The sequence below is a fragment of the Thunnus albacares genome, chromosome 14 (assembly GCF_914725855.1).
Source record: "Thunnus albacares chromosome 14, fThuAlb1.1, whole genome shotgun sequence".
Taxonomy (NCBI): Eukaryota; Metazoa; Chordata; class Actinopteri; order Scombriformes; family Scombridae; genus Thunnus; species Thunnus albacares.
Genome location: NC_058119.1, coordinates 9,679,242 through 9,703,769, shown reverse-complemented (window position 1 = coordinate 9,703,769; position 24,528 = coordinate 9,679,242). Strand labels below are relative to the sequence as shown.

General features: G+C 41.3%; 2 protein-coding genes across 3 annotated transcripts; one reads left to right on the top strand and one right to left on the bottom strand.

The window, feature by feature from the left end:
• Positions 1-115: 115 nt before the first annotated feature.
• Positions 116-20,474, bottom strand: heatr5b (HEAT repeat containing 5B). Of its 2 annotated transcripts, none has more exons than XM_044373548.1 (36): positions 20,379-20,474; positions 19,413-19,574; positions 19,113-19,324; positions 18,224-18,332; positions 17,918-18,067; positions 17,330-17,501; positions 17,083-17,240; positions 16,700-16,994; positions 15,054-15,209; positions 14,439-14,689; positions 14,196-14,307; positions 13,937-14,089; positions 13,748-13,847; positions 13,505-13,614; positions 13,263-13,426; positions 12,891-13,066; positions 12,614-12,719; positions 12,329-12,519; positions 11,045-11,204; positions 10,613-10,802; positions 10,201-10,370; positions 9,916-10,054; positions 9,636-9,815; positions 9,118-9,372; positions 7,914-8,095; positions 7,726-7,794; positions 6,532-6,711; positions 6,179-6,425; positions 5,387-5,623; positions 4,990-5,117; positions 3,665-3,809; positions 3,238-3,510; positions 2,676-2,900; positions 2,415-2,566; positions 2,084-2,297; positions 116-1,360 (listed from the first exon to the last, which is right to left on the bottom strand). In XM_044373548.1, the coding sequence occupies exons 2-36, from the start codon at positions 19,536-19,538 to the stop codon at positions 1,053-1,055; spliced, it is 6,195 nt and encodes a 2,064-aa protein (XP_044229483.1). In that variant the 5' UTR covers positions 19,539-19,574; positions 20,379-20,474; the 3' UTR covers positions 116-1,052. The 2 variants fall into 2 exon arrangements, with proteins under 2 accessions (XP_044229483.1, XP_044229484.1); XM_044373549.1 differs by having other exon boundaries at positions 16,745-16,994.
• Positions 20,475-20,619: 145 nt separating this feature from the next.
• Positions 20,620-22,778, top strand: gpatch11 (G patch domain containing 11). The gene is made up of 8 exons (XM_044373553.1): positions 20,620-20,792; positions 21,162-21,388; positions 21,483-21,524; positions 21,616-21,736; positions 22,051-22,141; positions 22,260-22,370; positions 22,560-22,641; positions 22,718-22,778. The coding sequence occupies exons 1-8, from the start codon at positions 20,743-20,745 to the stop codon at positions 22,771-22,773; spliced, it is 780 nt and encodes a 259-aa protein (XP_044229488.1). The 5' UTR covers positions 20,620-20,742; the 3' UTR covers positions 22,774-22,778.
• Positions 22,779-24,528: the final 1,750 nt, after the last annotated feature.

Below are 24,528 nucleotides of genomic sequence, written 5' to 3'. Positions count from 1 at the left end.
CCTGAGGTCCAGACTCACCTTGTCTATTTTACCCATTACACCCATTCAGTATTTAATCCCCAAACTAGGTTAAACCATCAGCTTAAAATGTGTAACCAAATGCAGGCAACAGAAGTCAAGTCAAAGCAACTTTATTCAAATCTCTTAATACCCCCATAACAGATCTGCCAATTTAGCATGGCAGCTGATACGCGCCTGTTCTTGTATCGATTGCACAAAGACAGATGGATCAAAACTAAATTATAGGCAAAACAAAATCTGTATGATATGCAGCACTTACATTAAATAATGCAGTATTCCCACACTTAACAGCAGACTAGACTGCCTCTGAGATAATTCAAATTTCTGCCACAAATTTGAAAGCTTAATGCATTTAATTTTCAACAGGTTATAAAATATCATTCTGAGCTCAAAATAATAATCAAAAGTAATTTCTCAGTTATGTTTTACAGCATGTCATAGGAATGTTTATAACATAATTTAAGAGCAAAACATATTTTCAATAAAAAGAAAAAGAAACATCTGTAACAATCAGCAGACCCTAAGGTCATGTACTAAATCAAATTCATTAAACAGACACGCATGATTGTAATCTAAAGGAAAAAAAAAACTTGCCACGGTCATGGTGATGCAAATGCAAAAATGGCACAGTGAACATCAACTTTTGGATAGTGAGGGATGATGACCAGGCAAAAAGGAGATGATCAGGAAAAAATAAACTACTAGAAATAAAGTAAATTGTGTCCCTTTACAAATGTGCATCTGAAAATGATACATTCACACAATCAAAATTTACTACATATTGTAAAGTGAGACTCTTTTAAAGTGAACATTCAAAGGCGTTGTAATGATATTTACATAATTGCCTTCTTGACTTCATTCTTGAGTTCTCATCCGTCAAAAACAAAGATGAGATGTAGAATAAATAAATACATTTAAGAAACTGTTCATACAGACATGACATGTGCTACTCTGTTGACAGACAACAAACCAAACCAAAAAAGACAACATGATGTTAGGCTGTGAGAGTGTGCAGTACATTTCTGGAGTGTTCAGAAAAAGCTTGTCTTGAGTTTGATGGTTGGTGCAGCTTGAACAGTTGGCTGAGCTTGCCTGGCTGCAGCTTTGGCTTTGCTGCTGGCCTGGTTGGCCCGTATAGCAGATTCCAGGCGGGTTTTAAGCTCAGGTGCTGCACCAATTACTATCTTGAAGGCAGCTGGATAGAGGGGGCCAATCCGCATTAAGTTCTGAAGAGCAAAATCATGCAGGCTTTTGGAGACTTGGGGCGCAGACGAGATGGCATTTTCATCCAGAAGGTAGGAGATGAGAGTTGGAACAAGAAGAGCCAGCAACTGCACCCCTGTTGAACACATAAGAACAATAAGCCATTGAAAAAAAAATACAGAAAAAAAAGTAATTAGAACAGCTCAGCAAATCTGAAGAGGGCTGGGAGCGTTTCAAGCCACAAACCCAAACCAATACTCCCAGCCCAGATATACAAGGCACCACTGAAAATGATGCAGTGGTTACCAAAAGGGCTCTGGCAGTTCAATTCACCACAGTGGTAAGAAAAAAAAAGCTGAAAAGGAACTCATTAGATCCTAATCATTAATCCAATAACAAAGATTATGCATACACCTGAAAATAAATGAATACCATCAATATGTGAGGCATAACACAAACTGCATCATCATCACAATACAAAAGGTGGTGTGAACTACGTTTAATTTAAGGAATAGAGTATGAAATCACTTTTTTTGTGCAGCTATGCAATGTAGCTTGCTTTGCGGAGGACATAAAAAAACAAGGAGAAGAATGAACAAGATAAGAAGGAAAACAAAATACAAAATTTATAAATTAGAATACACATCATAGAATTATGTTGAAACCAATAATAAAATCGACAGTAAAAAAGTGCAGGGATTCTAAATTTAGCATTTAATGCTCTCTTCTGCTGATCTTTGACAGCACACATCCAAAAGCACTGAGCTAAATACTTTAATAGATCTACTTTAATGGAGCTAAACATTTTAATGGAAAAAACATGGTACTTTAGTGGTCCATTAAGCAAAGGGATACTAACGGTTCTGCTCTTCACCCATGCCGACCAGATTTTCCAGGACCCTGATGCCCTCCTGCACAGCCTGCAGCTCAGCAGCAGTCCCTGGCCTACTGCGCTCCACTGCCTTCAGCTTCTCCACCATGAGTGGAGCCAGAGCGTGAATGTATGGGGTAGACAGGGCACGGCTGGAGTGCTGAAACACTGACAACAACAGCTGGTAACACCGAGCCTGAACCTGTGGCAAAAGGAATGAAATCACTCACTTAAATGTGGAACGTGCCTATTACACCTTTTTTTTAGGTTATTAAGATTTGTCCAGCTGTGCGTCAGCTGTGTCTGTTCAAGCACTTACCCAGGGATCACTAGAGTTGAGGGCATTTCGGAAGCGGTCCATGCAGCCCTTCTGCAGGACCGTCACTCCTACAAGTTCACTGCTGGCAGACAGCAGGAAGAGTGTAATTGCTGTCAACATACTGACCTCATCCATGTCAGGCCTGGACTCATCTAAAGAAAAACACAAAGAAAGACCTCCAAATGAATAATAATGTCAAACTTATTGGTTGCCTTCTTCATAGAAAGGTCAGGGGTCATGGTTAAATATGTATTCGCGTACCTGGCTGTGAGTACTCGAGTACAGAAGCCAGGCTGCTCCTCACAAGCCCGGTCCACTGTGTCTGCAGGCTCTCCACCCGAGCCAGTGGGGAGGTGATGATGGTTTTGATGCCCTGCAGGGCAGCGGACACAGGAACAGGCACCGAGTTGTCAGCTGTCTTAACTGCAGTTTCCCTCAGTACCCCAGTGATTAAGAAGAGCACAGTAGGTAGGATGGTCATGCCTCCTGCAAGGGAAAAAGGAAAAAGCAGGAAGTGGGGCATCATTTGATAGTGAATACCATATTGCTATGCTAATAATATTCATACATACTCTTAATCTCACACAAAAGCAAACAGCAGTTTATAATACCCTCTGAAAAGCCCAAAGAAACCAGAGCAGAGCCAGCTTTGTCAGTGAGTTTATGAGCATGATTTCTCATTAGCATACACAAATCTGAGCAGTGCAGAACAGACAGACTCGTTCAGAATCGTTCTAAAAATGATCCATGTTAGGAGAGAGATTTTGGTATCTACAGAAAAGATGACAAGACACTGCTTTTGTGTGTGTGCCTCCGGCCTCACCAGCAGGGGAGCAGAGCGAGGGCAGTTCTGCCAGGATGGAAACTGTGTTTGCCACCAGACGCGCACTCTCTTCAGGCAGTCGCTGAGGCCTGAGTGGCACATGGCTGGGTGACTCCTTCACACGTGTATTAAGCTGTGGTAAGTGGCGAACCAGGATGAACACGAGCAGCTCCATGGCTGCAAAGACCAGAGATTTGCCAGGGACGAGTTCCCCTGTGTCTCCTCCCTCCCCCAGGCTGAGCTGGGAGTCTTTCTCGCCGTCTTCCTCTTTGCCTGAGCAAAATAGCATAGTGACCTAGATTACTCAAACAGCAACATCATTGCAACCACTTTACTGTGACTATAAAACTTGCTCAGTCACCCTCCAGGAAACAGCTGGGTGAGTCTGTGTTTTCAAAGTATAACAGTGTTAGTGTTAGTTCCTGACCCTTGCTCGTCTTCTGTCGCTGAAGATGGTCCTGTGCAGCCCTGATGGTCTCCTGTACTACAGCAGTGACCTGAAGCTGGACGGCAGAAGGGTCCCGGGTCAACAGCAGCCTGTGGAGTACGTTCAGGAGCTCCACTGCCAAAAGCTAGAACAGAAATAACAATTCCAGTGACGCCACTGTGAGACACCAAAAATCCTGCCTTGAAATTCAGATGCATTTTCAGAGTGAAGATCTATTAAGCTTCTGTAGTGTTATGACTTGCACTCCATACCCATCTGTTCTGGCCTACTGCCAACAGGTCCACAAGCAACTTATATAACAGCAGTGGGAAAATGCATACAGAGAGATGTCAGGCAGCATGATCTTGAGGTAGTTGTTGTAGTTTAGATATTTAGATTTCTATTGGAATATGGGAAGATTGAATTCCAGAAATTACCCAATTCTAAATAAATAGGAAATAAAAGTGCAACATTTTAAAATTATTCTATATTCTATTCAAAGAAAACAAAAGCTGGTGACAACAATCAACAACAACCAATCATGTGGATTATGTACACAAAACTGCATCACGATGAGATATAAAATAGGCTAAAGCCAAAAGAACCACAAGAAAAAAAAATCACCTCTCTCCCTCCCACACACACACACACACACACACACACACACACAGGGTCAGTTTGTGGTTCCAGTCTGTGACAGGAGACTGTACTGACAGCGTGGCAGCAGCAGAGAGACACATGCTGTGGCCCAATTTAAGAGCTGGATCCTCTGAAGTCCACATTTTTAGACTGAATATGTCATAAAGGGACAACCTTTTCAAAGGCTCCAACAAATGCAAGTGTCCCATTATCCACTGTGCGTAGATCCATTGTTTAATGGAGCACTCGAGTGATCCTTGCCACCTCGTAAAGTCAGTAAATATCACGTGACTATGTTGTATTTACCAGATATTCACACTAAGGTGGTCCTCAGTCACTGGTAAACATATCACTTGAACTAGACCCATGAAACAGCCACTGCAATGTGCAAACAACCATGCTCCACTGTTTGTAACTTGATATTTTGTTGAAGGTCAATTATATCTGCAATCAACTGCAATCTGTAAACACCAAGATGTTGCCACACACTGGAAACTCTCTCAGCCAGTAGAATTTGAAATTTCAAAACAGTTTTTTTCTTATTAATCTCAAACTGAAAGTTTTGAAAAACAGCTACAAAGTTCCAAATAAGCAAATTTTGTTTCCTACACTGCAGACAAAAATTGTGCCACATGGTTTCAACATTGCATTTACCTTCATTTCTGCACTCTGACTTGTGCCCTTACCTGGTCCTCTGCAATGTGGGTCTTGGCACATGGAGATTCTAGCATGGTGCACAAGGCTTGCAGGCAGGACATCACATATTCAATGGGTTCCTCAGGCCGGGGGAAACAAAGGAACTCTATACTGACACCTGAGAGACAGAACACAAAAATGCACTTAGGGTGTGTTCATGCTTTTCTCTTTTCCCCCCCATCTGCCACCACCCCTTTCACTGTCAGTAGATGCATGGTGGATCTGTGGCTGTAAGGTAAACAAAATACACTTCCACCTTGCTTTTTTTAAAATAAATCTCACCTCTGTATAGTAATAGGTCTTCCTTCTGAGTACCAAATAACCCAAACCAAAAGTACATGAGAGAAATCAGCAAAAACTACAGATGATGCCTGTGTGTCTCTTTACCCAACATTAGATGCATCCTGTCTTTCAGCGACTCCTCAAAGGTCTTAGTGGTGGAGGAGGCTCCTGGAGGGATGCCAGGAGTCTTGGATGGAGCTGAGGGAACCTCGTCCTTCTCTCCACCAACTCCGAACCCGGTGCTGCTCAGCCACAGAGCCACAGCGTGCAGGACGGGGGCCCAGGAGCTGCGGTAATGGAGCCGTGCTGTGTCTATAGTCTCTGGCGTATAAAAGGCTCCACCTGAACACAGACACAAGAGTGGGAAATAACTTGTTTTGACCATATTGCTTTGAATTTTGTATATATTAATTAAAGTGGACTCACAGATTTCCAAATACATGCTCCTACATAGTATATTTAAGTTTAGGCCACTTGAAATGTTCGTTAAATTTCACCCACTGGTGAACAAATGACAAATTCTAATTTAAGGGCAAGTGTCCCAAAATTCCAACAATGTGTTTGGAATGTCTAATCCTATCTGAACTTATTTGTCAGTACTGTAGGAGATGGTTTTGCTGAAATTTTATCAAAAACAGTGACATAAATCAGGTTATTTTTTTATAATGCCAAGAGCTCTCTGGAGAATAGAATTACAGCTTTTAGAGGACCAAAAGTAGAACAAAGAGCTCAAAAAGTAGAGCTTAAAGTGGGCTAAATCTCCATGTTCCATTACAAACACTGCAGGTCTAAATTAAGTTATAAACTTGTGTATGCAAATGAAGAGGGAAAAGTAGAAGAAAACCAAACATTTTTTGATTATATTCATTATTCAGTAGACAAGACTCTGTGTTATACCATCAGGGGGTAGCTGACTGGAGAACTCAGCAGGCAGAGTGAGCAGAGCGTAGTCTCGGAGCATGGCCAACCACAGGCGGCTGAGAGAGGGCAGCTCTGGCTGCACCAACGTGATGAGGCTGTCAGGTGGAAGCACATCTGCACCCAGATCGTCCTCGTCCTCATCCTCATCATCATCTCCACTTCGGACTGGCTTGGCAGGCTTAGACTCGGCCTCTTTCTTGATCTTCATCGCCACCACATACACCTGAGCAAGAAAGCCCACATGTAGTCAGATTTATCCTGTACATCATTTGCAGCGTAACAAATATGGGACAGTGCTACGGTCAGAGCAGCAGTGTCTTCATTCTCACCTCAGCCCATGCCTTGAGCACAGCCAGTTTCTCCATCGTGGTCGCGCTCTCACTGTACAACTGACTGGATGAACCTTTCCCAGCCTGCACCTTGTCCAGCGATGACACAAGCAAGTTGTGGACTCGCCGCAGATCATTGAGGTCACTGACTACGCCACTGCCAATCCATGTACTACACACCTGTGGTCACATACAGGGGTGTAAGTGATAAATCGCTAAATCAATTGACCATTTACAGCACCCACAGTCTTTAGTTTTTTCTGGTCTTACATCTGTTGAGAAAAATTAATAACCTACACACACAGTGTTAAAGGTTGATAAGCCATCAAAAATGCCATTAAAGGGGAGCGGGCCTGTCAAAGAACATTTATTATTAAATAATGTTAAGGGCTGTATAAGTGGAGCAGACACTTATTAAGATTATTTTCCTCTGAGAAGAATTATTATTAGAGTGTCAGACACCCCATGGCAGGGATCTGAGGTGTTTTTCTTTTAAGGGAGTCAGAAGGCACCTTGCTACCTGTTTGCTTATTCAAAACTTCAGTCATATTTCTCTCTTGGTCATGTCGCATGACCATGCAGTTCTAAAGATATGTGTTCAATGCTCTCTTAGACATGTATGTTTGCTTTTACAACCCTGTGGATACAAAGCGTCATGGATATTTGTTATTGTTTTCTATGCGGTTACAAATGAATCATTCTCTTTAGAAAAGAGAAACCCTAAGATCAAGTTTTAGGCCTTCCAAAAGAACAGAAATAGTTTCTGCGTACAAAAACGCTCAGCCAAAGACACAGAGGGGAATGTCAAAGAGAGGGAGGTTTTTTTAAATAATACTGCTGACAGTCATGTTTGTTATTTTCCACTGTCACTCATTCTTCACATCAGTCAAATAAGTCAAAGAGCATTAAGCCAGAAAATCTGACACCGCTGGGTTTAAGGGGATGATGACTCACTATGCAGTGGTAATTAACTGCTATTGCAGTGGCAATGCTATAAAGGGCTCTAACATCATCAAAATATATTAATATATGAAGGGGCCGGTCAGTAGGATGAATGATAGAGTACAAACAGAGCTGGTTGCTTGGTGCTAATAGCATCTCTCGATTTCTGCAGTGCACACCTAAAACAGGGTTAAAAAGCCCTTTGAATGGACATTACTTCTAGAGGATCATGAATACAGCAGGGAGTCTTACCTGGCATGCTTTAGCTGTTATGTCAGACGGCGTATCGGGTGAGAATGCAGGTCTGAGGGCAGCGCCGACCTAAATGCATTCATGATTGGCACAAAGTTTACTTCAACAATTTGTTTTACATTTGCTGTGTCACTGTTAATTTTTCAGCTTTTGCAGCATAATTCAATTCCACTAAGTTCTTGACTCACATTGGCCTGGTATTGCTCCAAGATTACATGGCCTGGGAACTCAGGCTCTGGTACAGAGGCAAACTTTTTAATGATGTCCTCCAGGGCCTGCAGGCCAGCCATCCTCAGCTGGTTACTGTGGTCTGTGGCCGCCATGAAGGCCATGCGGATGAGGTCAGACAAATGGAGCACCAACAGATCCCCTGGACAGAGAGAGATGGGATGGAAATCAAGAGGGATTGTGTGAGGAATGCCTACATGCATTTATAACCACTGTAAGCAATGTGTCCCACACTGATCAGTTAGAAAATAAACAGAATTTGTGACAAATTGCTGTCTATTTAAACATTTTGCCATTCATTGTTTAATATTTGCTCCAGTAATGCTTTGATGATGGGTTGTATGCCAGCAGGGAGGTACAATTATTGCCTCCATCAAGGTCTCTGTGTTTGCGGTCTAAACACCTTCCTTATTGTGAAAATGAATTGAAAATAACACACGCACACACACACACACACACACATCAGTTTTTAGCGTTTCAGCGTGTACTTGCAGCGACTGAAAAGGAACTGGATATTGACCTTGAGGCTGAGATTTAAATGAGTTTTAGCTGAAGTGCACCTTTCAAGGGATTAGTCTGACACACCAGCGTTGCAGACCGACCATCCACTCAATCCAAGTCACTAAATTTGGCTTAGCTGCTTTCAGAGCTGCAGAATCACTACACTGTGCTCTTACTGTCTAGTCTGTAGAATGGTCCCTTATTTCAGAGGAGCTTATATAAATACTGGCTCCTCTATCTGTCATAGTGAAAAAAAAAAAATATCCCTCCCACTTTTGCTTACTCATCTCTGGCTTTGTTCCATCTTTACATAAAAGCACATGAATGAGTTTCTTCAGCAGCTGAGAGTAGAGCTGCCTGGTTGTAAAAAACACATAAACTCGGCCAAAAAATAAACTAAAATTGAAATTTCAAGCAAATGCAGCAGTCAGTGCCAACCAAACAGCTGCACTCTAGGTTAGAAGGAAACTCACAATGCTCCATGTAATCAATAGTTTTAATATTGGTACATGGCTTAAAAAATCTATTTGAAGTGCAGGATTTTTGATAACCTCAGCCCTCAGTCCTTGTTCCTTGTGATTGGACAAGAGATCCCGGGTGGTGTAAATCAATCACAGATCCTTAAGTGAACTATGAGCAACTCTGTTTGGCAGTGTGTTGTACCTTTGGGGTTCTTGGCTTGTGCAGAGCGGGCAGCTGCCAGGTCAAAATGCGTTTTGTCTGCATTTTCACACAGCAGGATGATGCGGCATAAGCAGTCCGCGGCAAACACCCGTGTCACCCAGCGTGGTGCCACAGAGGGCTTGGACTTATCGTCTTCGCCCAGACCTGTAAACATGGTGTCATCGTCCATCTCGTCTTTTTTCTCAGAGTCCTCCTCGTCCTTTTCCACCTCGAATGTAACAGCTCCTCCTACGTCTGAAAGAGGAGACGGACACACAAGAGCAGACTTATCCCACCATGTCAAAAAGGATTTTGCCTTACTAGACAGGATTGACTGATAGTGTGAATGCTGTCAACATGCATTATCCTGCAGATGCCTCTAGAGCTCACTAAACAGTGAAAGCAATACTGGGCTACTATCTTGACTTGACTTATCTTACCCGCTGCTGTGTGATACCTTAATTTCCTTAGAGATAGAAAATGGTAATGTGTCATATTTAGTTGTATAGTAGAGTCACCTGTAGTTGCTGCCAGGACATCCTTGCAGAGTTTCAACCAATGAGAAAGCTTTTCCACGGCAAGAGACGACAGCATGTGGCCCAATGTGTCATGAATATCAGAACACAGTTTCCGGTCTGTCTCCCGATCCAGCATGCCGAACAGAACCCCCTCCAGACCCGTCTCTGTGATGTTAAGCTCTGAACCAGGGACGAAGTTGAAACAATTAGAGTGCCAGTGTCTCACTGATAAATCCCGACCACACAAAATGTTCTCATTAGCTTCATGGTTTGTACTCACTTATTGTGTTGTTGTCTCCTGCCCTCTTTGCCAGGCTCATGGCATACTCACAGACCTCTGCGGCCTCTCTCTGAGCGAGCTGTCTCAAGCAGGCCACAGCAGCACGACGCAGCAACAGGTGAGAGCTGCATAGGTGTACCTGCAGGGTTTCCGATTAGACAGTAGAAAATTATGATTGTGACAAATATTTGTAGTCTGAAACTCTGTTGCATATATCAGCCACACAAAAATATATTATCTTATAATATATATGAGGAGTGATAAATAAATTTTAGATTCCCATACACAGAGACAGGGCACCAAGCTGGACAGGTTGACGTGACGGGGAGCAAACATGTGCAGCTGCTGCAGACATGAGATAGCAGCTGCCTGAACCAGGGAGTCAGAATGGTCCTGCATTATGGCGCAACCGACCAGGCAGGACGAGCGGATAGTGGAGATAGTGGCACCGTTTCCTAGCAAACCCAATGTCATAGATTAGGAAGCGAGACAAAAAGAAATTGCATTTTAACAGTTGGTGAATACACAGTATGTCTCCAGGTCTGTGTTAGAGGCCTGTAGTGGATTAAAATCGCTGACACTGCCACCTGCTGGCATGAGGTGGGTATATTACAGTTAAAAGGCTTTTAAAGACGAGAGTCAAACGAGACGGTCACAGAGACACAAGGAGGTTTTTGATTTTGTTTCTGCCAGTTACCCTGTAATTCTGGTCCGACAGTGGTGATGAGGGCTCCCAGGCAGCGGCCCAAACACTGGTGCACCTCTGTGTGAGAAGGGGGCACAGTGAGGAGCAGTGTGAGCACCAGGGAGAGGGTGGGCTCCACATAGCCTCTGTACATGGGACCACTGGAGTCCACGATCAGAGCAAGAGAGTGCAGAGCCCAGGTCTGAAAAAAATGAATAGAATATAAATATATATAGTATATATTATAGTATCGAAGCCGTGATGCAGGGATAACAGAAACAAAGCTTGATGTTTTAGGATTTACATACAAAAGGAAAAACATCATATATGAGAAGTAAACCAAAATATGATCCAATATAGAGGGAAGAAGCTACAGGAAATTAAACCACTCTCAACCCTCTGGGTGAATTTCGAAATCCATTCCTCCCGAGTAATTCATCATACCTGGACCTCGTGAGAGGATCCATCCTGGGCCAGAGCCAATAGGATGCTGACACTGGTCTTTAAGTGCTGGCCTGAGCCAATTCCTCCAACATATCGATGCAGACAGCCAAGAGCCAGTGAATGACCCGTCCTTGACACTACATCACGGGCCGACTTTAGCCTGGAAATGGAGGAGGAGGAAAGATATGGATCACTTGATTAAAGTCAAGGATAGGGAGGTAAGATAGATTCAGTTCAAAATTGATTTAGGACAATCAAAGACTGAAACTATTGTCTTATAAACTCTCCTGAAAACATCTTTGACCTATTATAAAATGTAAAAAATGATTATTCTGCTTATGTGTTGACTAAGTCTGCCTCAATCTTAACAGGAAAAATATTAGAATAAATAATTATAAATACCGCCTTGCGGATGTTTGCCTCCACTGACCAGTCAAGTTGCAGTTTACATCCATGTCCAGACTCATAATATTTGTAGTGAAGACTTTGATGAAATTTAATAAAAGGTATTAAGTGTATTTTCATTGTAGTGTTTACATGCTTGGCCAATAAAGCTGATTCTGATAAAACACAAAGTTGTAGCCATGACAGTAGACAAAGCATCATATATGGACAATTCTGCAAAGCTTCCTGCACATCTTCAACCCGGCAGCACAGAAGATCTATACAGTCACAACAGTTTCAAGATAGGCACCCAAAATTAGTGTCACCAATTCAGTATCCAACCAAATGTGAAATATAGTCGCAATCTCCCCTTCTGTTCCTGAGTTAGTGGTGAATAATGGCCAGAAAAGTGTTCTTGCAGAACATTATGTCACAGTGAAGTTGACCGTTGACCTTTTGGATATAAAATGTCATCACTTCATCATTTTATCCTATTAGACATTTGTGTGAAACTTTGAGTCATGGCCAAAAAACATGGCTTATGAGGTCACATTGACTTTCACCTTTAATCTTTGACCAAATTCTAATTAGTGTCATAATTATCACATGAATTCTTGAGTTGTGGCCAAAAACATGTTTTGTGAAGTCACAGTGACCTTGACCTTTGACCACCAAATTCTAATCAGTTTATCCTTGAGTCCAAGGGGACGTTTGTGCCAAATTTGAAGAAACTCCCTCCAGGCATTCCTGAGATATCGCATTCACGAAATTAGGACAGATGGATGTCCGTATGAACGGACGTACAACCCGAAAACATAATGCCTCCGGCCATGGTTGTCGCTGACACTGAGGCACAAAAATCACAAATACAGCAAAGATGATAAGATATAGAAAGCTTACTTGTCGAAGCTGGTCTGTGCCATTCTGGCAATGAAAGTAGCCTCTCCCACCACCTGAGCCATCCTACCGAGGGCCTCTCCAGCAGCACAGCGCAAGATGGGATTGGGATTATCCAGTGCTCCCATCACCAGGGCCAGGGCCGACTTACGCACCTCCTCAGGGCCCAGAGTACTCTTGTTTTCGGCCAAACCCTTCAGTCAGGCAGGAAGGATGGGATATATTATTTTTCACTGCATATTAGCGTGACGTGATACTCTTATGAGGGTATGATGCAAGTTTTCTCACCTTGAGGGCACTAAGCACTGCAGTAAAGATGTTCAGTTGGACGGCCTGCTGTCGTACTCCTTTAGCCTGCTTTATACACTCTGCAAAGTGGTCTAGCATCTGCAGCCTGAATCATATACAACATCAGGTTGAATTTATTCTGTAAATGCTTTCAACAAACACTTTTGCAGAACAACAGTGGACACAAGTGTGGATTAAACCAACAACAGATGTTGACGTTTTCCAAGTATTATTATTATATTTTCAGTATTTCCACAGAAACCACTTAATTGCTCACCTGTGTTTGAAGGAGACATGGGGAAAAACCACACCGAACAGAGCCACTGAAGCGTCGATGACTGACACACCCAAAGGCAGAGGCCCTGGGATGGCCTCACCTACAGGGACACGCAGGTATATGGAGGAGGGATCATGCTCCAGAGCTCCACTGCCAGACGCACTGTTGGGCTGTAGCTGTTAAGAAACAATCATACAGTAGTTTCAACACCCATAGAACAGGCAAAACATTGTACAGTGACCCAGAGATCAGAAAATAGCCAGAAAATACAGTACGGGTTTGTTCTGTAGAAACACACACATCATCTACAGTTATTAAGAGAATACATAGCATTATTGCATGTTGGATTATTCATATGACAGGTGATTTTACCTGATCCTCTATGGACTTGTGGTCAGTCTCCTGAAGCCAGGAACCCATGAGCACACTATCGTCATAGTGACAGAGCGAGCGCAGCAAGGAGGTGGTGGTGTTGGCTGAGTTGTCAGTCAAAGTGAATTCTGCCACCAGCTCTCTGAGGAGGGCGTTGAAGCTGCCTACACAAGCAGATTACAGGTTTTAAAACACCTTTCCTTGTTTTTGCCACTATCTTAATAAAGAAATACCTGTCTTACCTTCATATGTCTTGGGAGGCAATAGAGCCAGGATGTCGTACAACCTCAGTCTCACCATCGCTGCACTTGCTTTCAGATGAGCACCATGGACTTTAATGATGGCAGGGACACTGATAACAGCAGAAAACATGACAATCACTAGATACATAATCAGAAAAGTCCTGCAACAAAGACAAAATGCATTCCTATCTTTACTATATATCTCTATTAATCACACAGTCTTACTTAAAACATCATACTCACTGAGACATCATAGTCATGGCACATTCAATGGGAGTCATCAGCCTACGGATTACGTCCTCAGTAAGCAGGTCAGGACAGTGGGCCACAAAACTACGCATGGCTGTAGAAGGAAGGAGCAGGACTATGATCAGAATTGAGCGTGGTGACATTACAGACCATGTATAAGTAAACAGGAAGGTGTTTCTTTACCACACAGTGCTCCAGCTCGGCCCTCCAGGGTGACCTGCCAGGTGAAGGAGTCTCCTCTGGCCTTTTCTGCCTCCAGTTCCTTCTGGGAGCGAGGAAACACGTTCCTCCACAGCAGCAGCATCTTGGGAAGATGGTAGCGTACGAGGGAGGGACCTGACCATGCACACAAACACGTAGTTATGGCAATGTTGTCAGTAAGAGGGAGAGGGGATTTCTGACATATCACAGCTAAAGGATAAGTAGCATCTGATAGACTTACCGAGAGTCATGAGGGCCCCCAGCAGCAGCCATCCCGCCTGTGTGCGCTGCAGGGAGAGTCGACTGTTCTGAGCAGCTGTCCGCAGGAGGTCCTCAGCTATACTCACCACCAACTACAGGGAAGGAACACCGAAATTTCAATCTTTACATCTAAACAGGGGAATCAATTAGGCTGAGACAGAAGGAACCAATAAGACTGAATCATTGATTGACTGGTCTGGGCTTATATTCTGGGGCCACACACCTTGCCCTTGGAGTGGGGGATACCCAGCGGGCACTGGTGTACGCCTCCCAGTAGAGCAGCCATCGCAAAACTGTAGCCGCTCACAGCCTCGGGTGAACTTTTCAGGTTATTGATTCTCTCTGCACAGCGGTCCAGCAGTGGGGTCAACTGATAGGGCAGCGCCACAGCAACACAGCGCAGGCACCATGCAGCAGCCAAACGAGCTGCCATGCTTGGGTGCAGCAGCACTGAGGTCACAGTTTCAAGGAGTCCTGGGAAAGAGGACAAGGAATGCGGTTTAATTTGTGAAAGAATTCAATCTAAATTCATTTCTTCTGACTGTAGATTCCGATGTAATGAATCACATTGAGACTAACATGCAATAAGTACATGTACAGTGATCTAACTAAAACTCCTGAAAGTAGAAGAGCTTGTTCAATAATATATTATAACATGATATATTCCAGTCAATAGAAGAGGTAGCTGAAAGGAGCTGGTATTCTGTCAGTTCCATGTAAAAGTGCTCAGTTGTTGATGATACTGTTATGTACGTAAAGGCCAGTTGTGTTTATTGAAAATGAAGTGGACTAAAACACACATATGTTTGTTTTTATATATGCCATGTGTGTGTCTCACCTATGGAAGGCTCCTGGATGAGCGGTGAAGCTGTGGCACTCAAGCTCTGAACTAGACTGCCCAGTTCTTTTAGGGCGCAAACCATAACATGCTGACTGGCAGAGACATCAGATGCCCCCGCCTTGTTCTCTCCACTGATGTCATTCACAACTGCCTCTGGAAAAACGTGGCAGAAAAAGAGAAACGGAAAAGAAGGATTTATTATTATAAAATTCAAAAATGTATCAGTTGAGCTTCACACAGTAAAAATATAACAACAATATAACAATATGCTACTAATTTTAATGTGTGCAGCATTGATGGATAAGATGTCCTGCAATAAATTGCAACTCAGATTAAAGATTTTTTTTAAAAAAAACAAGGCACTTTGTAGTTAATTGTACATAAAAACAGGTTGTAGTAACCTAACTGGCTGGCCACATTAGTCCATGTTTTGCTGTTACACATTTTAAATCGACTCAGTTCTGCAAATACAGCGCTGGAATCCTTCAAAATACTGAAGAGCACACTGCTATATGCCAAACTCAGAGCTCTGAGGATTTTATTCAAACAAATAAAAAAAAAAGTTAAAATGTTGCGTTGAAAACTACAGGAAAAAATGGTTATTGTTGTAATTAAGGATAAATATGACAAAACAACACAAACAGTAATATTTTATCTGAATGCCCCAGTATAAGAGCTTATATCCTCAGAGCTCTGAATAGGCAACAGTTATAAGAAAGCCAAGACAGATCACACTTATGGAAAACATCAATAACAGATAGAATAGATTTAAAGCTTCTTCTTGAACTGTTGCAGTCATGTTTTTTGATAAAATTTGGGATACAGGGAACGGACTGTAGAATACGTGGCTCCAGGAAACATTTTTCCATTTACTTTTCGTATATATATTTCACAAAGTCTCATTTCAAGAAGTCTCACAATAAGCAGCAAGTAAAGTGATGAGCCCAGGAGCGCAGAGTCTTGAGAGACATCAACATCTTTTTCAAAGTCTATTTTAACATCAATAAGAACAATGTAAGTTTGACATAGTTTACAGAAGTTTGAAGGTTGCAAAGCAAATCAGAGTAAGAATCATCCTTTTTGAATGAGATAAAGGTGATTATAAAAATGATCAATGTGTTGTTGTGAAGCAGAAAACAAAAATGAAAATTTGGAGGAAATGAAATCAATAAGACTAAATGATGGACAAACGTGCAAATATTATGTCTTGTTGCTGTGGTGGGAAATGGCTTGTTCCTAGTCTGTGAATTTAGTGGCACATGCTGCTTTTTCTGCTTGTGTAAGCTGGGTGTCAGCAGTCAGAGAGAGTAATGTTATCTGCTCCTTAGGGATTGTAATGCAATAACAGAATGTGAATTCACAGGCAAACAGTCATGAAGGGTATGCAACAATGCAAGCATGAGTAAATTTAATGCTGAGTTGGCGATGGATAATGTTAGATTTAAAGGGAGAGGAAAGTAATCAAAAGGAAGCAAAAGTGGAGAGAAAGAGGAAAAGCAGAAATAGGGAAAGCCATCTCCGCACACAACACAAGACAGAAAAGAAAAACCATCTCCGTATGCAAGACATGCTCAAACCATGCAAAACTTTTAGAAACTGAATGAATGGTGAATTAAAAATGATAATAATGGATGAGTACTTACTCTGTAATGCTCTGAACCGTGATATTTCCCCCCCATCCTCCTTACCCACAGCCCTCATTTGCTTGCTGATGGCTTGGCAGATTTCTTTGCCGGCTGCAATTTGCGCTTTCTCGCCAAGTAAGCCCCCCAGGGTGGCGCGTAGCATGAAGGAGACACAGCGCCGTGAGTACACAGCCTCGACGTGAGTCTGCGTGGCCCGCGGGTGAGACACTAAGTCCAAAACGTGGGACAGGAACGTAGCAAAGTTGCGCTCCAGCCACTGACCGCCGAGTGTGGTCACAAACACAACGTAGGCCTGAGGAAGATGGAGAGGGATTATATGTGAGCTGGCTGAATAAGACAACAAAGCTCCGATTCTTGTTACGTTTGAGGATTTAGCTCACCTGTGTGACTCCCACCCGCACCTCCCTGCTGACAGAGCCACCCCCCTTCAACATCTCCCCTCCGCTCTTCAGGAAGCCAGATCCACCACGCAGAAAGCCTGTGGCCATGAGCTCCAGCACCTCCTCCAGAGTGGCTCGCTTCACATTCTGACGCATCACTGAGGAAAAGAGATTTCAGACCATTTAGAACAAAAGTGATGAGCTTAAGTCCCAAACATAAACTATACAAATCAACTCTTTAACTTACCTGCTGCTTGTTTGGGCATCAGGGCAGTGGCCATGACTGTTCCCAGCAGTTTGGCCACCGCTACCCGAACGCCATAGTTAGATCCCTCCAGGGCCTTGAAACACAACGTGGCCATGTTCTCCAGTTCTGTGGTCCACATGAATACTGCCTCATTCTGCAGCTCCAACAGGCACTGATCAGACAAGAGGAACAAAGATGGAGTCTTTTTAGTAATATTTAAATATGAACAGGAAACATCTCTTGTGTTTTGTTTTTCTGTGCTGGAAAACCAATTGCCCTTTTGGAACAAATAAAGTGACTGATATATATTATTACATATATTATACGCATGCAAACAATATGGATGCTTGGTTTATATATATGGCAAAATATACAGGCCACACAACTTGTACCACATGTACAGCTGATTGCCTTTTTGTTTTTTTTAAACAGGAAGTTATCTTTCACAATAGGGAGGGGATTTACACAATATATCAGATCGGAGTTTGGTCAACACAGTGACATAGCAAAAAGATGCGCTTGTGCTTGTTGATTTCTTCATTATGATTTCATTCACATGTTTTTGTGTCAGGCCCTCTTTGGACATACCTTTGCTACTGCACAGCGCACAGCCATGGACCTGTCTGTGAGTAAAGAGCGGGCATTCTTGTAGATATCTCTGTGACATGAAGCTGCAGCTCCACCCAGTCCACTGAGCACCTTCTGCAGGCTGAGGAGGATTTCTCCTCTGCCTTGAGACTAGACAAATAAAGTAAAGGTGGAAATAGGAGGATTGAAATAAATGTCACAACCATTTCTGTTGTGTACTGTTCCTATAGTCCCAATACATTCCTGCAATAAGACAATTGTAAAATGTCCGTGCCATTTTCCAGTGTCGTACTTTAAAAGTCATACCTCTGCACTCTTTAATGCCTTCAAAAGATTATTAATGGTGTCTGGAAAGGAGCTTCCAAGCATCCTGCCCATCTTCTCATAAAAAGCTCCGACACATGCCACTGCAGCACTGCAAAAAGAAGTTACTGTGTGTGTTAAAATTAAACTACACATGATAGATCAATTTAAATTATTTGCAATATAATCATCAGATGAGGCTTCAGAAACATATAAATTGTATCATCTCATTTCATAGAACTGTTTTGTGCCATTCTAACATTCATTACATGTGTCTCCTCTTGAGACTGATGATAATACAAGATAGTAAGCGGCATCATGAGAGAGATTTAACCTCAAAGCTTCAAACATATCATTATGTATACTAAAACACTGCGGGAGTGTCACAATGGCTCAGTGATTAGCAGGGGGGTCCAGACCCCTGTGTATACCCCACACCCCCCTCTCAGTCCACCTCACTCTGTATGGAAACAAGTGGGCATGTCAAATGATATGCAACCACAGTTAGATTCCATTAATGCCTGCAAGAAATACAGCATAATATCTGCTCATGTACACTTAATCCCTCATTTAAAAGATGAAACATCATTCTGCAGATTAACATTTGGCTTAACTGCTAATACCCTTGAATATGGACACACTGTGTATCATTGAAAGTCTAGAAGCAGTGCTGAGCAGCTTCTATCTTAATGCAAATATATATAGTACCAGTCAAAAATTTGGACACACTTCCTCATTCAAGTAAATGGGAAGGTGTGTCCAAACTTTTGACTGGTACTGTATATAGTCACAAATATAGTGCAAACTGGACATAAAGAAAAAAAATGTGCAGGATCTGTTCTTAAAAATGTCCTATGAAAATACAAACTGCTGTGATTAAATGGGGTCTCACAGTTTAGTTGGTAAGTACGCAGGTGTGTCGTCCTTGCTTTTGATGATCTCATTGCATTTATCCAACGTCTGGAAAACAGTGAAGGTGTCGCCAATGCTGTAGAGGGTAGCGAGGTTTTTGGCCAGCAGTTTTCTTGTTGGTGGACCAGGAGCGCTGCTGATCAGTCCTGTCAGCTGTTCCACCAGCTTCTTTTGCTTCTCCTTCACATCCACCTGACATTCAAGCACAAAATAAAGTCACAAACTGCGTAGCACCTAATGAAAACTACAGCGTAAACAACGCCAAAATGTGAACGGTCACCTTATTTGCTGCCACAAGCACTTTATCCAAGAAGCGGAGCCATTCGAAGATGAAGACAGGCCTCTTGGCTTCAGTGATCTGGGCCAAAGCATCTTCATTGAGCAGCAGACTGTGAGCCAGCTCCATGGCGAGGACCTTTGTATCACAGTGGTGCCCTCGCCTCTGCAATCAATCAATCAAACTTCATTTGTGTACATTTCACATAGCTTAGTGAAATACAAAGTGCTTCACAGATGAGAGTGAAAGAGATTAAGAAGTAGATAAAATAGATTTTAAAAAACAAAGACAAATAAAATTGATGGGGGGAAAAAATAATAATAAATGAATGAAACAAAATTTTACAATATGAATACAATACAATAGGTGAATAAGATAAAGTAAATAATGTCTTTAAATCATTCTTAGTCAAAAGCCAGGCTAAAGAGGTAGGTTTAAGACTTCCAGCTGCTCTCTCAATGTTATATTAGGAGGTGTACTTTGTCTGTAGATGTTATATCTCATATTTCTGCCCTTTCATCCAATCACAATATTAGCTAGAAAACAAGACAATAATTATTCGAGTTACCAAAGATTTGTAGACATTTTACAGTATTACTATGACTTTATTAGGTTTATGCCAAAGACAGCAGTAATTATTAGGTTCAATCAGCTGTCAGCGCTATAGCAGTTTTTAAATCCTCTCTTACCTATCGTATAAAATGTGTCAATCTAAAATCTTAAAGCTGTGTAGCGTTAACACTTTGCTGTTTCGTGTTGACAGCTACATCCAGCTGTTGACAGGCGAGCTGGTTAACTTAGCAACCTAAGCTAGCTACGAGGAACAAGCCAAACTCCGACTACACACCCAAACTGAACCTTACCTATATACCGTCGTATTTTTTTCTTAAATTTCAGCTGTTCACATACACCTCAGCGACAACATATTACTGAAACATGTGCTATATGTAAGCAAATTGTTCATCCTACCTGTGTTTCGATAACCGAGGATGAATGACGACGAGGACCGACGGTGTCGCATTAAAGATAGTCCGATGTGAAACTACGGGAAGTAATGTACAGAAAATACAGCTTTAAAATAATCAACAAAAAAGTGCCATATTATGTGTATCATTTTTTCCAGTTGTCTTAATGCACAAAAAATAAGAACCTTCCTCTGAATGATTTATCAAAAGCGCCGGAACTTTATAATTGTTTAGTACCTTGTAGCTAGTCGGAACATATCGTTGAACGAACCAAACATTAGCAAAGCAAACATAAACCCACAACCGGAATAGTTTATAAGTCGCTGTAACTGTTCTTTTATACATTCTTGCCCTTTTGTGCGGTCAAAATGTCTGATGAGGAAGAGGACTATATGTCTGACGCATTTCTCAGCAAAATGTAAGCATTATTTGTGGCTAGTGTTTGTATTAAAAGCTCGAAGCATCGAGGTTGCTACATTGGGAACCATTTTGGTACTTTTGTATGTTGTATGAAGTTAAAAGCTAATTCAGACCAATTCAAAAGAGCCCTTTGATGCTATTTTGTTGGCTTTTTAATGTATAATATCACCCTACCCATGGCCTGCACTTAAAAATGAGTCATTTGGCTAAATCTGACACATTATCATATCACTGATAACAAATAAAGTAAGTTGTGTCAGCTATGAAGATGTAGAAGTGGGAGTTAACAATCATTGCTCTCGCATTAACTGAATATCATTGTTTTCTTATCCCAAAATAACATTTTCTATGTTGTTCTGTCTGCCAGACAAGATGTGAAACCAGGTGTCAGCATGGTGAGGCGAGTAAAAGAAGCAATGAAGAAGGAGGCAGAGCAAAAGGAGAAGAACATCAGGAATCGTCAGAAGACCTACAAGGAGCAAGAGAAAGACAGCCGAGAAGCAGCTTTACAGAGCTCCATCAGTAATGAGAACAAGGGCTTTGCACTTCTGCAGAAAATGGGTTACAAAGCTGGTCAAGGCCTCGGAAAGCAGGGCAAGTTTTCTTCTTTTACTCTTCGATTTACTGATTTTTCAACTGTTACTGTATTTATTTCATGTATTCATGATCCTCTCTGTTACCTCTGCAGGAGCAGGAAGAGTTGATCCAATTCCATTAAATATCAAAACCGGTAAGGAATACATTTTAAAATTTAAAGTGTATTTGGAAACCACCTGCGTAATTCGACTGATTGCTCACCTTTTCTTTCTGTAATGATTCAGACAGAGGTGGCATTGGAATGGAGGAGGTGAAGAAGAGAAAAGCGGAGGAGGAACTTGAACATTATCGACAGAAAGTACGAGCCAAACAACAGAATGAGACCAAATCACTGGAAGATTTTAGGTGAAGTTTGCAGCTTTCTAAGAGATGCCCTATGCCCATGAGCATTGTCCCATACTATAAACACTACTCTTACAATAGACCTAAAATCTTTCTATTCAGAAAGGCTTTTTCATCTTAACTCTTTATGATAAATTTCTTTATGTTGTGTGTTCTATGTTATAAATACCATAGCACTTTGAGTTTCACTATGAATGAAAAGTGTGCTGTATTATTATGAAAAGTGTATATGTATTATTATTAATATCATCATTTTTATTATAATGCAAGTGTTTCACAGTCTGTGTGTGTGGGCTATCATGTTTCCTTCATTCCAGGTCAAGAGTAAGGACAGAGAGAGAAGAGCGTAAGATTGAAGGAGATCTCAGAAGGAGTCAGCGAGCCTGTGAGCAGCTTGACAGTCAGAAGGTTGGAGAAATTATGGCTATAGCAGAGGCTCATCAGAAAACATATTTTGATATTTCACTGCTGGTCAGTATAGAGTGTGAATCCTTTGGCTGAGTTGTTTTTTTTTTTTTTATTTCAGGGTATCACAGTCCCTAGGGAAGACTGGTACTGGCCTAAAGCAGAGGCTGATGATGAGGAGGAAGAAGAAGTTAAGGAGGAGGAGGAGGAAGAGGAGATTGTGGAATTAACCGTCAGTATCAAGTTGAGCTTGTTTTTTTAGTGATGTAATGTGTAATCCTTTTATATGAACCAATCAGTTTTGTTGTTGGGGATAGTTAATATACTTGCGTATGGTGCAATAAATGCATCTTGTAGGATTTTGTGGTGATTAATTCAGATTAATCTTACAATGTATTTGTTGTATTCTTTTGTCTTACAGTCCTTTGACAAACTGCAAATTCTGACATCCTATTTACGTGGAGTCCATTTTTACTGCATATGGTGTGGGACCACCTATAATGGTAAGAGTGTTGACAACATGGCTACTTCATGTTGTTTTTATTGCCTTTGCTGACATACAGTTTTCTTGTTTGACAGATGAAGAGGATTTGTGCTCTAACTGTCCCGGGGATACAGCAGCAGACCACGAATGAACTTGTGCAGTAGTTCTGAGTGAAAAAGCAGTAACAAGTGTTTGACAGTGGAAACATTATACATGTTAAGTGAGTGCATATTACAGTGTGAAACAGGCTCATCACACTTTCATCATCATCACACCCAACAGGCTGTAATAAGCAGTTAAGGCAGTACAGTGATCAGATTTGGAGCATCATCCCATTTGAATCTGCACTCTACCTCTGGAAGGACGTTGCTGTTTATGCTGTTTGCTGGAGGACTTTTTTTTTTTTTCATTTGGAAATCCTGTGGAAAATTTAGGATGCTTTGTATTATTTATATTTTGAATAGATGTACAATGATTTGTTACATTTTTCAAGAGCAATTGCATACCTGTGTTTTCAATGTTTTTAGAATTCTATGTTAACTATTGTTTTTTTAAGCAACTTATATTACATTAAATGATGTTGGGTTTGATTTACCTAACAAATTTAAATAATGTAATGTAAATACGATACTGCCATTTTGCCTTTGTGTGTATGTGGTGATGTTCTAGGTCTTAAAATTATTAGATTATAAGAGACTAAGAGATTATAGACTCAATAGGATTTTGACAGAAGTTACCAAAAATGGTAACAATTTAGATAAGGTTACATACTGTAATAGTTAACTTTTACCCCCTGCGGCCAGTGGTGGAGGAAGTAGTCAGATCCCTTACTTTACTAAAATTATCAATACCGCAATGTAAAAATACTCCTTACCTAAAGTATTAAAGTAAAAGTACTTGTTTTGCAGAAAATTGGGCTGTGACTGATATAGTACATGCAAACAAAGTGCATTGTTAATACCAATGAGTCAATGCATAAGCAGCATTTTATTGATGTAAATGTTTGAGGTGGAGCTAGTTTGAACTGCTTTGTGAGGAGCATAAGACAAATCTGAGGGGTGTTGAGATGATGGATTGGGTTCGAAAGACGGGACAGCAATGTTCTGCTTCATACTTTTCTTTTATCTTTGCATTTTTGTGAAATATTAGATTGTTTAACTTCTCTGGGCCACAAACAGTTATTTATTTGAAACCATGTGAGGGGAAAAGTCTCTTTGGTAGAAGTGCAAACAACTCATAGACATCTGAAATATCACAAAGATACACAACTACATTGATTTTTTGGTTCACAAGCCAAAACGTTTGAGAACCACTGGTCTTTAATAATGCAGCTTAATTTATAAGTTTATCATTATGATATTTTATGTAAATGTAAATATTTTTCCTCTGAAATGTAGTAGAGTAGAAGTATAAAGTAGCATAAAATGAAAATACTCAAGTAAAGTACAAGTTCCTTAAAATGGACAGTACTTGAGTATATTTACTTAGTTACTACTGCTAATGGCCAACGTGGACATCTACTACTTTACAATTAAATTTTGAGTGTCTCCCTAATGATTATTAGCATTGAACAACTACAGATCCCATGAGTCTCAGCTGTAGGTGCGATACTATGACTTGGGGGACTATAGGAACTGTAGTTATTTAACAAGCTAATAAAATAACGGTTTAGTCCAGGTGAAAAACAGGTAGACACGTTTGAAAGTTAACCGCAGCTGCTTTTAATGAAATTCAAGCGAACATTAATTAAAATCTAAGAAACCATCAAAATGATTATTGACTATATATTGAATAGGGATATTAGCTAAAACAAACACATCACTTTTACTTCACCGAGACTTTCTCCATACTTTCCTAGGTGTGTTTAATTTTAGCTTCCACTTGTCAGCTGGTTCATGTTTGCTGA

Bases quoted from the DNA above. Each gene is read 5' to 3' on its own strand.
- heatr5b (XM_044373548.1), bottom strand. From the start codon at position 19,538: ATGGAGCTGGCTCACAGTCTGCTGCTCAATGAAGATGCTTTGGCCCAG. The intron at 10,803-11,044 runs GTATGATGAATT...CATTTTTTTCAG, and splicing joins GATCCTCTCACGAGGTCCAG to ACCTGGGCTCTGCACTCTCT. The intron at 3,511-3,664 runs GTCAGGAACTAA...TATTTTGCTCAG, and splicing joins GCGACAGAAGACGAGCAAGG to GCAAAGAGGAAGACGGCGAG.
- gpatch11 (XM_044373553.1), top strand. From the start codon at position 20,743: ATGTCTGATGAGGAAGAGGACTATATGTCTGACGCATTTCTCAGCAAA. The intron at 22,142-22,259 runs GTTGGAGAAATT...TTTTTATTTCAG, and splicing joins AGCAGCTTGACAGTCAGAAG to GGTATCACAGTCCCTAGGGA. The intron at 22,371-22,559 runs GTCAGTATCAAG...TTTGTCTTACAG, and splicing joins AGGAGATTGTGGAATTAACC to TCCTTTGACAAACTGCAAAT.